This window comes from Pezoporus flaviventris, unplaced genomic scaffold (assembly GCF_033815535.1).
Source record: "Pezoporus flaviventris isolate CSIRO_AGI_PZ_B2104156 unplaced genomic scaffold, CSIRO_AGI_Pfla_v1 ptg000029l, whole genome shotgun sequence".
Lineage (NCBI taxonomy): Eukaryota > Metazoa > Chordata > Aves > Psittaciformes > Psittacidae > Pezoporus > Pezoporus flaviventris.
The window spans coordinates 17968637-17981116 of record NW_026892577.1 but is presented as its reverse complement, the minus strand read 5'-3'; the positions used below and the strand labels follow the sequence as shown (position 1 = coordinate 17981116).

At 44.7% G+C, this 12480-nt stretch overlaps 1 protein-coding gene across 7 annotated transcripts in view; it reads left to right on the top strand.

The window, feature by feature from the left end:
- The first annotated feature begins 4944 nt into the window (after window positions 1-4944).
- Window positions 4945-12480, top strand: part of GBF1 (golgi brefeldin A resistant guanine nucleotide exchange factor 1) — a 106368-nt gene continuing 98832 nt past the window's right edge. For 2 of the 7 annotated variants that reach the window (XM_061459352.1, XM_061459347.1), the window contains exons 1-3: window positions 4948-5239; window positions 10738-10843; window positions 12122-12188. In XM_061459352.1, the coding sequence (XP_061315336.1) occupies window positions 5232-5239; window positions 10738-10843; window positions 12122-12188 (181 nt within the window). In that variant the 5' untranslated portion in view covers window positions 4948-5231. Of the gene's footprint in view, window positions 5240-5444; window positions 5659-6968; window positions 7149-10737; window positions 10844-12121; window positions 12189-12480 lie in introns of those variants that run through there. The other 5 variants (XM_061459348.1, XM_061459346.1, XM_061459351.1 and 2 more) reach the window with 5 other exon arrangements.

The following is a 12480-nucleotide window of genomic DNA, read 5'->3' as shown; positions in this document are numbered from 1 at the left end:
AGCACGGTGTGAAGACTGATGGATTAGACCATCCAGGGACCTGCACGAGGAGCCTTTCATTAAGGCAACTTCAGCACAACTGCTGGATTTACCCCTGAAGGGTGTCTTTGGGAGGGAGTGCTCCAGAGTGTCTTGTTGAAATGTAGTAGCAGATCTTGCTGCTATCAAGAACTTCACCTGGGTTCAGGAAACAGATATTATAATTTCATATGAAATAAAAAATAGAGGGGAGGGGGGAAGCAAAAGCAAACTAAACCCAGAGTGAACCTGACTCACATCTTGGCAGATGGGATATTCAAAAGGAGGGAATTACTCAGCATCTTTGATGCTGCATTTTTCACCAGCCAGGAAGAGTTTGTTCTCAAAGAAATTCCCGTCTCTGTCACAGGCAGATGCACTCCTCATGTTGGATGTGTTCACTGCCCTTGGAGATCACTGGAGTTGTTGATTGTTGATCATGGTTTCCATCTTTGTGTCCTAACTGATCTTCTGGCCATGCTGGGTCCATGCCATCAAATGCCTTGAAGATCAGGACTCGGGCGTGAATTTGTCTTGGCTTCCAAGCCAGAAGGTGGCCTAGGGAGCAGAAGGTAGGTTTGATGCCTTTGTGGTAGCCAGGGCTCTCACTGCAGCATGCCCTTCTATTTGGTATTTGCCAAGTGCTGTGGGCTTCATGCCTAGGTGTATCACATAGCTGTAGTCCAGCCAAGAGGTGACAAAGGTATGCCTGAGCCTGGGGTGCTTCTTCCAAAAAAAACCATGGCTTGGCTTCGCTAAGGAGAGACAATGGAAAAAATTGTATCAGGATGTTCATCAGGAGAGTTCTGTGTCACTGGGAAGTGCAGGAGTGTTCCTGAGAAATGGGCTAAACAGAGCAGCTGGAAGGGCATTTTAGCCTAAGGAGGCTGCTCTGCACCCTCAATATTGTACTTTGTATTGTTTCCAGAGAAGGGTTTTCATATTCTTGACTCTCAGTTTACCTCTGCTGCTTCAGTTTTAGGTTCTTGCCCTGGTGCATGTTGCACCAGATGCAGCACATCAGTTTTCCCTTGGAGACCCTTCAGCTGGCTTTGGGCTAGCCTCTATCTGAGCTTGCTCTGGAAAGAAGCAGCTGGTTAGAACCACTGTGTTCAGCATTCAGCAGCGTTTTTGGGATGCTCAGCTCTGGGGAGAGTGGCTGCAAGTAGTTTTTAGCCACGGCAATTACTTCTGAGTCAACTCCCTCTTTCTTCTCTTTTTCTGGAAACCTTACTAATCCTCTGAGAAACAGCAAAAGCCTCTAAGAGGAGGGCATGAAATTCAACCTCTCTCAGGCTCTTTAACCTGGTAGGAAATTTGTGTGTTGCATGTGGCCATGGGTCTGATATCTATGGACAACCGTGAACTGGCAGGGGCTGAGCAAGAGTGATGGACCGTGCAAAGTTGATGCAGATTGCAGAGGCAGAGGTGGTTTGCAACATGGTTTTGTGACAGTCTCATCAAAGGCTTGTGGGGAGCAGGCTTTTACTCTGGCATCCTGGACCCAAATGAAGGCAGTTGATGTGGCACATGAGACAGTGCTCTTTGCAAGGAGGTGGCTGCTTGGGTGTCTCAGACAAAAGCGGGTGAGCTCACTGGGTTAGATGGGCAAGGCCTGAGGAGATGACTGTCTGAGTCTGCAGCCCCTCTGTGTGCTCCTTGTTGGCTGAGGAGGAATAAACAAGACAGAAACCCTGCTGAAAAGCTGCATCTTTGCAGTGAGGATAATGCCCAGCTTCCCTGACCAGGCAGCTGGAACCTGAGGGATTTGCACAGATTGTGCTTGTCTGGTGTCTGGTTTCATTGTACCACTTTGTATGTGACAACTAGTGTGTTATCTCGGGAATAAAGGGACTGTCCTGTGTCCTGCTCCTACAACTGGGTCCTTTGGTGCAAATAAGTGCTCCAACGTGCCCACACATGGTCTGTACACAGCTGTGCACCACTCTGGCAAAGTGCCGCTGGATCACGTGGCCCAAGCAACCCAGGTTTTCCTGTTGCTGCCAGGGTGGAGGCATTGGTGCTGCACTGTCACATCAGCAGGATTTTCTGTGTGGCCAGGGCGGTGCTGGGCTGCCCAAGAGCTGACTAACACAGTGCCAGCAAACTCTTTTCTCTCCAGGCAGCATGAGGCTGTACCATATTGTTTTTCTCTCCAGACAATGCAATGCTGGGTTGTAAGTAAAAATGCAAAGCACATTGTAATGTTTGCTCTTTATTAATGCGCTAAGATGCATTTGGGTGAAGCAGAAGGCTCCTGGCTGGCTCGGTTTCAAGCTTCGTGACAGGCTTCCATAAATAACACCTTAGGAGGGTTTGATTCACTAGATTGGAAAGGGTGGGAACCTGAGCTTCAGTGGCTGACACTGAGAGGCAGGAAGGCAGGGAGAGGGCTACAGACCCTTCCCTGAGAGGGCAGGCAGGCTTGGCTGACCTGGACTGAGCTGCACTATGTGCAGTGGCCAAGCCAGCACCTGAAACCCCCTTTCCTGTGCAGGAATTCACACCTGTGAATTTCCAAATGGCTGGCAGATACCACAGGAGCTTCAGTGGCTGCTGGAGCAGGGAGGAAGAGACGGAGAAACACTAGCAACTAATGTGCTTGTTCTGCAAACCTTTGCTCAGTGTTTAGATGATGGCTTTTGCAGTCTCTCTGCACTAGGTATTTGAACACCTGTTTTATAGCTGAGGAAATCAAGATAAAAATTGCATGCTCCATGGCTGCAGGAGAGGCTGGGGTGATACATTTTAGCTTCCGAGCTCATGGTTAGACCACTGGAACATGCTGTATCTTGTTCCACTGTTGGAGAATAAATGTGGGTGCTTAATGCAATTGCAGCTTAAAATTCCAACTCCAAAGACTTCTTAACATGCCATCAGGTAAAACCCAGCTGAAGCAGGTCCCCTGGTCTCCAGCTGTCAGAGCTGGGAGGTAACAGCAGTTTCAGTCTAAAGTACATTGATTCTTGATCAGGCTATTTTGGGCAGCTATTCATGTGGAAAGGGAAGGATATTGGGGCTGAAGCACCTCCTGTAAGAAGACAGGCTGAGAAAGTTGGGGCTGTTCATCCTGGAGAAGAGAAGGCTGCGTGGAGACCTCCTAGCAGCCTTCCAGTATCTGAAGGGGGCCTATAGGGATGCTGGGGAGGGACTCTTCCTTAGGGACTGTAGTGATAGGACAAGGGGTAACAGATTCAAACTTAAACAGGGAAATTTTAGATTGGATATAAGGAGGAAGTTCTTTACTGTAAGGGTCGTGAGGCACTGGAATATGTTGCCCAGGGAAGTTGTGCATGCTCCATCCCTGGTGGTGTTCAAGGCCAGGTTGGACAGAGCCTTGGGTGACATGGTTTAGTGTGAGGTGTCCCTGCCCATGGCAGGGGGGTTGGAACTTGATGATCTTAAGGTCCTTTCCAATCCTTTCTATGATATTGTGACCACCATTTCCAGAGTGTCTCATCCCACAGCACACTGGAGGCTGGGCTCTCAAGAGAGGGACATGATGGCCATCTTTCAGGGCAGCATTTGAGTCCACCTCAGATTTGGGTTTGACTGTCCAAGGAGTCCTGCTACACATTCCCCTGGTTCTTTGTATGAGAACTTCCCTCCTTCAGCCATGCTGCAGCAGATGAAGTTGTGATTAGGCCAGTGAATGAACACTTTTTGACCTTTTTACCTTTCCTTCACCTTCAATTTGATTTGCGTTCTTCTCAGAGAAAGATTTTGGTAGCTGCGCCTTTGATCACTCTTAACACCTGCCAAAACAGATCCCTAGGCTGACCTGGCTGCAGGTGCTAGCCCTGTCCTCTGCCCCAAGTTCAATGGCAGAAGCTTAAATAAGCAGAGTGACCTCTGCAGATTACTACTGTTGAACTATACATAGCGCACCAACACTGAAGCATAGCCTCAGAAAATGGCAAAGAAGCTTAGACCAGCACCAAGAATTCACTGTGCTAGATGCTGTATGTTTGCAAAGCTGTGATTGCTCTTGCTGCAAAGTGCTGGTCAATAAACTGGCTTCAAAGAGCAACAAGCTGTGGCTGCCAGGCTAGCTGGGATGGATGAGCAAAGGCCACAGCACATGGCTTGTGGCTCAGCCCAAGCAAAGCATGAGTGGCATTCAGGACTGAGGGAAGTCACCAGGCAACAGGACTGCAGAGGAAGGAAAACCTGCATGTGCGCTTCTGATGGCTGTTACGTCCGCTCTCTTAATAGCTGCATGCTGTGTTTTGTCCATCTGAAGTTTCCTGCCTGCCCACAGGTCCAGGGCAGCAGTTCCACCAACGGGAACAACAAAAACGGGACTCGGGGAGGTGTCCAGGAGGAAACAGGCCGTTTGATGAGCACCTCCTAACCAGCTCCAGAGAAGCAACTGGGAGAGGCCACAGAACAAGATGGAAATACTGGCAAATCACGGAGGAGAGCCACTGCTGCACGCCCTGCTTCACCATGCCAATAAGACGTGACTGTCCCAAGCACTGCTGTAAAAGCCTCGTGTCCCTTCACTCGCTGAGTCCCTTCACTGGGAAGACCCGCAGCCACGCGTCAGAAGAGTCCTTCTGTGGTCACACACACTCGTTGGTTCTCCAAGAGGCTGGGACTGGGCGGAGGCGCCAGGCCATAGGCAGTCCTGGACACTGGGGCTTCCCCTTCCGAAGGCAGCGGCTGGCAGAACCCAATGGCGGCGGGGCGCGCGTGCGACCCAACCTACACCGCCCCCGACGGCAGCCCTTCCGTCGGCTTCCGCCCAACCACGCTTGCTGCGCCCCGCACCCGCAGTACTCCTTCGCGATTGGCCAGCGGTTCTGCTCGTTCTACCCTCTCTCCTCTCATTGGCTTTCTTCCGCTTGTCATTGGAGGGCCCGCCTCCTCCGGTTTCAGCCGTGATCCCATTGGGCACCATGGGCAACTGCCGGCCGCATCGTGCGCGGGTTGGCTCCGCGGGCTGTCCGTCGGCGCAGTAACCAGGCAGCGGGTTGCGGTGTGCCTGTTTCCACGTCAGTGAGAGCGGTGCTGAGCCGGTTTCCCTAGCCCGTGCCCGGGAGGACCCCGCTCTCGGAGGCCTCGCCGGGACCGCCGCCGCCTCCCGCCGCCACTGGGAGGGCTGGGGGGGCGGACAGAGGGAGGGCTCAGCCCTCCCGCTAGCGGCGCTGCCCGCCTGACCGATATGTGAAGAGGCCGCCGCCGCGGGTGAACAGGCGCCGCCATTTTGGATGCGGGGGTCAGTGCCGGGCGGCGAGTACCTGTCGCGATACTGTCGCGACGCGGCGGTGGGCGGGAGGCAGGCTGCGACGGGGGATCGGTGCAGGGCCGGTGGGGGACGTGAACGGAGCCAAGGCAGGCCCGGGGGCGGGCAGGGTGTCGGGGCAGCCTCTTCGGCGGTGGCGGGCGGGAGTGGGGGGAATTGGCAGCCGCCCCTCCAGGCCCGGGCGTGACGTGACGCGCGTGGTGGCCTGTCCCGAGTGCCCCACAGGGCGGGAGGCTGCAGGTGTCGCGGCTCGGAGCGGGGTCGTGGCATAGGCACCCACTTACTGTGCTGCCGGTTGCCTTGCTTAAATACCGGTGGAAATGGAGACTTCTGCCGGCATATGGCCAGCTGCTTGGCTGCTGCAGGAGGAAGGCTCGGGGCTAACTTCGGGCGTACGTTATAAATTCAGCTGGTACCATGTTTCTTGGTTTAAACAGTGTGAAGTAATCGGAAGACACAAATTACCCCTCTCGTATTTCCCTTAGGTTTCATTTTTATTCTGCAGTTTTGACAGATAAATGGAGCTACCTTCTTTTCTTGGTTCCCAGGCCCCATCTCGTTGTTGCAGCTAAATGTGGAGGCTTGAGGAGAAGCCTGTCCCACCTTCCTTTCTGATGTGCCACCGCTGTCATGTTACTGCTGCTTATCTTTTTTAAAGAGTGTTCGTCACTGCTCAGAATTTTGCCATTGCTGGACTGTGCATAATTATAAATGATACTTTTTTATTATTTTTGTCTAGGCATTAGGAACTAGCATTTGGAGAAACATGCTGACTTCTCTGAACTTTTGCTGCCAGTGATATTTATTGCAGAGTAGTTATTACGTGAAAAACCTAGGCAAGTAAAGTTTCCTGGTAGGGATTTGCGTACCTTCTGCATGCAGTTTAGAGGGACGCAAAGGAGCTTTTTTGTTGCCAGCTGGGCTTCTGGATAACCTAGCTAGCTCTGAGTTAGGCAGGAATTGTTTGCGATTTGTGGACTAAAGGGTGTTACGTTTCTGTTTTGATAGCAGTGCATTATATTTGGACTCCAGTGGCCAAATCTAGGTCAGAGACTATTTATGCATTATCATAAACAGTGCAAATTTCGGTCAACAGAAGCTTACTTTGAAGTACTACCTTTCTTGCATATGTAGTGATTATGTTGTTGTTTATTATTGCTATTTATTGGAGCAGTTTCACCAGGTTTGAGTCAGTTTCCATAGCTGAAGGTGAAAGTTAGTGGTAGGGAGAAGTGACTTGATGGAAGTCTGCCAGACTTTGTCACTTCTGATGCTAACTCTTGCTTGTTTCCAGAAGAGTTGTAGATATTTGCTTGCAAGGGAGGGAGTGTTTCCTAAGAGTATACCTGAGACTTCTTATGGTAATACATAGGAAAAATTTGGGTTCTTGTGCACTGGGATGTTTTGCAGTAGTGTGTTCTAGGGTTGAGCAGTGGAGCATTCAAGTGCATGTGTGAGAGAACATTTGCCAACATAAATTTCACCAGTGCTTTTATGTGAAGACTTCACATCTGATACTATTTCAGGAGTCTCAGAAGTCTCAGAAAAGTGATTACTGCCCATAGAACATTCTGAAGGCTTTGAGAAAGCTTTGAAGATTTTCTTCTTTTATGACATGCTCAGGGATTGACCTTTTTCCACTACTGTTCCCAATCTTGTTAGCAGTGAGGCTCTGAGTGCTGACAGCTTTCCTGTTTCTCAGGTGGGCTGAGCAGCTGTGTAGCCTTGGTTTGGAGCTGCCATTTTGCTTGTTGAAGTTCTGCACAGCAGTGAAATCTGAGGACTGGTCTGCAGATTATGAACCTATCATGAAAAAGAAACAGGAGTTTAGGTAGGACTAAATGAAGGGATAAGGAGCTGAAAAGCATTTGAAATCTATTAGGTAACTTTCCTGTTTTTTCTGTGTAATTTTAGACCACAGAAATTACTCTGATTGTTTCTGTACTGAGTCCACTATCTTGTGTTTGATTAAAGAGTGCTCTCACGAAAGGTATCCAGTCTTGGTCTAAAGACATCAAGAGGTGTTGGAACATGGTGTGGCTAGGTTTTTTTTACCGATCTTCAGCATCGGTAGTTCTGTTAATATGTCCAACCACACTTATACAATATCCCACTCTTCAGACCATACCTTTGTAACATTAAGCCTGAATTCATGTCAGCAATGCTTTTTTGTGTGTTGACCAAACAGTTAGTGGTTTTACTTGACTACTACTACCATGCTCTCATAAACCAAACTGATCATTTGGTGTTGGTCTGGTAAATCTGGTAACTTTCTCTCTGTAGCTTTAGAGCATTTATTTCAATCTTGAAACTTTTTTCAGTATATCCTTCAGTACATCTATACTGAGCTCTAAAGTGTGACCAGTTGGTTTTAGCAATTAAGATAAGAGTTGAAATAATTCATACTGAAATTACCTGACAGCTTATAAAGGGTAGGCTTTAGGAAATGTGGAGTTTAGAGAAATTATTTCTATTGTCTGAAATAAACTCACAGAAATGGATGGTGCTTTTGGTGGCTTTAGCTTACAAGGTACATATCTGAAAATAGTTTTATGCCTTCCCTCCCCACCGGCTGTTAATTATTTTCTGTTTCCTATTCCAGCATATAGTTGCAAAGGTTCTTGGAGTGAATGAAGCTGTTTGGCTGTGGTTTACTTTGGATTGTGTGTATGCTATTGCTTGGCTAACAGCAAGCTTAAATGTAAAGTAGAATTTCCACACCCCGTGCTTAAAATCTGAAAGTGAATTAATGTCTCCAGCGCAATAGATTATTTCAGTAGCATTGGACAGGTAAGTTTTTGGCATGTAAAAAGTGATTTTTTTTTTTTTTTTTTTTAGTGTTTTTGAATAAAGTTACATTTAATGGAATCTGCAGTGAGGAAAAGAGTGCATTCTCACCAAGGCTTCTCAAATAGTTAATAATGAAAAGATATAACTGCAAAAAAAACCCTTAACTTTTGCAGAATTTTAATGTCAGGAGACCCTTGCCAAGCAGCATGGATCTTTTGCATCCTTGCTTGAAAGGATCAGCACGTTCAGTTTCCCAGTAGATTAAAAAGAAAAGGTGTGTGTTGGAGGTCTGTGTCTGTTGTCTTCATACTTTGCTGTTAGCACCAGGTTTAGGAACAGCTGATCATTTTAAGTCTTCTACATTCAGGAAGGATTGAGTTTAACAAACTTGATTCTTTTAGGTTAATAGTAGAGGGAAAGAAATAGGAGCCCTACAAGCAGACTCAGTAGTATGCAGAATAGCATTTAAGCTTTGGCATCATCTTAAATATTGGCAAGATTATTGAGTATCTTTGTATGTGCCGGGCATGCGATACGTATGTCTGGTATTCACATGCTTTCTCACCTCAGGTTGGGGGAGACTTTGTTTCCATGCTAGTTTGCTAAATGCCTGGAATGGAACCACAAAGGTTACATGCTCAATATTATTTTGTAATGGTGAATACAGGAAAAACTTGAGTTTTGACAAATTTGAATGTATGAAGTATTTCCCCCAAAGTACTTCTGTAGACCAGAGTTCTGATTCCTCAAACTGCCTGTATAGAAATGTGGAAAATGTTGGAATTGCTGAAAGAAGAAATAAGTAAGTGAGGAATTTTATGTGGAGGAGAAAATCTCTCATTAATGCCTTGTACAAAAACAAAGACAACATACTGAAGTAGAAAAAACTCTTACCAAGGATGTTTTAATGTAGTCAATATATGGAATAAGTTTCTGTTGAGGCTGGGAACATCTCAGGCATTAGATACATAAGTAGGAAGAATATCTGTGGTTCTGTTATATACAGGTGTGGAGGGAGGATATAAACCTTTGTTCTTCAGGGTGCATGCAAACTACTTGGCTGAACTATTTGTTTTTCTGAGTCGTGGTAGTGCATGAGCTAATCTATTGCTCTGGTCTGTGATATCAGTTCCTATATTAGAAAACACATTTGTCTTTACCCCACATTACCTGTGTGACGCTTAGGAATACTGTTATCAATAATCTAATGAGGTTAGAAACAGTTTTACCTATTGCAAGCATGTAAAAAGCTGAAACAACAAATCTGATGCTCTCCCTTGAGATTGAGGTTTGGTTTTTTTACTAATATTTTGCTTCATTTCCATTGTTTACGGGGTCCTGAAGCAAACTAGTCTCACTCAGGATATTTATATATTTGAAGTGTTTTTAATAATTCAAACATGTTAATTAACACGAAGCCTGATAGATTCAGGATGTATGTTCTGAAATTTCTGTGGTGGCGTTTCTGAGCTCTGGAGTAATACAGCAAAAACCTGTTTCCTTCCAGCTTTGCTTTTGCTACCTGAGCAAAAATCCTTCTTGTATTCTGTGTTTGATTACCTTCCACCCCCTCTTCCCAATTGAGTCCTTTACATGAGCCTGTCTGATTTCAAGAGTTGTGATCAATGTTTCATTTTTCATTCTTTTACTTCCCTATGGATGGCCTGTTGTGATTTCAAGCTGGATTCCTCATTTCCTTCTCATGTCTTCTGAAAAAGTCTCATTACTTGGCTACTATTTCACTAAATCCCTCTCAATTGCAGATATGGTATCTGACTCTCCAGCCTTTTTATGTGTCCTGTTTATTTTTTATAAACAGTTGTGTCTGTTCATTCCACTCCATTCTTATTTCTTTATGCTTGACTGTGTCTGGGTTACAGCTAGTATAGAGAGAAGGATCCTATAGTAATCCACTCTTTCTTTTTCTCAGACCATTACAAATATTTCTTGCTTGTATAGTAGTTTTTGCCTCTTCTGCCTCTCTCTCTGGGTACATCAGTTTAAATTTTTCCCTGTAAAACCTGAGGCTACATAAGAACAAATTTCTGCCATCAGCTTTCTCACTTTTTCTCCCTGTGTTCCATCCAGTTTTGTTTCTAGTTTTGCTCATTTCTTTGTGCAGGTCTTACTCATATTTTTTTTACTTGCCTGCTTTTTTGAAAGGTTTTTTCATGAAGTAAGTGTGAAATCAATATCTGTTATAAGTTACTTTATTTGCTCTGGTAAGCCACTGATGCTTATTTAATAGAGCACACGATTGGCTTTGTGTTCTGTGTAGAGCTGCAGGACTCTGCATGTTGCTGGAGATATGCGTGTGATTGCATTGTCATGGATGTGTGTCCTGGTACCCTAGCATTTTATCTTTCTGTGAGCTTACATAGACTAGAAAAAAAACTGAGGAATGTACCTTGGCAAAGTTGTCTCTTGCTTCGCAGGTACCCTGTTATAACTAACTGTCTGTTCTCATGGTCTTGAAAACACACTCGGTAGAAAAGCGCCTTTCTTTTGTCTTCCTTTTGACAAAATAACCGTACTTGTCTGCATGCACAAAAGAAAGATTTGAAAGAGTTTCTTGTATTGCTGCAGGCCTCCTGCTTGACTAGGGCCAAGTTGGTGTTTCATCAGAGGAAGAGAATGATTGTGAGAGGCTGGAGATTAATTTGAGTTACTTTTATTTTCAGAATTGTCAGGATGGTAGATAAGAACATTTACATCATACAAGGTGAAATCAACGCGGTGGTGGGAGCCATAAAGCGGAATGCCCGATGGAGCACTCACACACATGTGGTAAGTTACCCTGAATTGTTGCTAGCTCTTAATGCTGTAACAGAGACCACCTGATTTTAGGAAAGAAACTCAATTTTTTTTAACATTTGTTACAGTACTTTATAAGTAAAGCTGGAATAACTTTCTACATTGTTTCATGCCAAGCAATTTTGGCTTCTTGTGTGCCAGCAACTGTAAGAGGTACAAAGCTGGAAATCTGCCTATATACCCCTTAAGTAAACAGAAAACCCTGCGTTGTATTCCAGTGGGAATCATCTCATTTAGACTTTTATTGCCTGCTATACCAGAGGTTTTGAATATATAATGTTATTTTATCTAGCACAGTGTTTTTATATATCTTGAGTGCTCTCTTAGTGAAGACAGTCTTTATCATGAAAGTCATGAAATAAAAATTGAGGAAGTCATTATATGTAGGGTATATATTAATTTTTCATATAGCATAGTATCTTTAGTTCTGCTTTGTGACTGTTAGCTATATTCTGTAGTGAAACCTGTTAATAGTTGCAAACCTGTTTTGTTAAAAGCCATTAATACAGTGTTTCCAAGTTTAATGATGCATCGGTCAGTTTATGGCTTCCATAGTATAAATGTGTGCATGTGGTGAACTGCATCTGTGGTGTGCTTCAGAATGTCACATAAATAGCAGATGGCTGTCATCCAGCACAAGTGGTTTCAGTTTGTCAAAGGACAGTGCCCTTGTTCTAACAGACATTTCTTCATTAGAGCTCACTGCTACCTAGTAGGAGGTGTGGCTGCAGATGTGCACAGCTTGGGGAAACTGCTGCTCTTCCTTATTTTAATATTGTAAAGATAGGCTAAGGCTAAAGGATGCTGCTATTCATATAAATTTTGCACTGTGATTTTTTTTTTTTTCCAAGTTATTTTAATGGCACCAAATGTCATTGCATTTCTGTTCCCATTACAATCTGCATAGATTAACATTATAGCAAATCCAGATGAGCCATTTCAATATGGTATGAGTTAGATTTGCTCTGAAATTTATTGAACAGTGGAAGGCTAATCAGAAATACTTCTAAGGACAATAAAACCAAATCGGAATGCTCAGTCTTGAACCTGTGCTTTGACATTTGAGCTGTATGACATTGGGGAGCTCTAGCAGAAAAATAAAAATGCTTCTCTTGATTTTGATGGAGTAAACACGCTGACGGTGATAAACTCAGACCTGTGAATATGAATGGGTCTTTACAGACCCAATATTAAGATTTGTCTTGAGAAATATGTTTGGCTTGTTAATGACTTTCTGTATATAACCTATAGGATGAAGAAAGGGATCCCCTGCTCCATAGCTTTAGCTACTTAAAAGAAGTTCTGAATAATATAACAGGTAAGCATATACAGAAATCAACAGGTACGTATACCTGCTAGTGTATATGACAATACATGTACACATGTACTTGCTTGTCTTAGTTGCTATCCAGCAGTCAAATATTGAATAACAAGAAAAAAATATGTATATACTTTTAGACAAATAGTACAGTTGTGAACTATTACACAAATACAACTGCTGCCATTGTCTGGAGAGATACATGTATGTGTGCATATGTGTATATATACGTTTTTTGTGTGTGTGCACACAAATATAAATATGCAAGCTTCTTTAATATACTGAAGCTTGT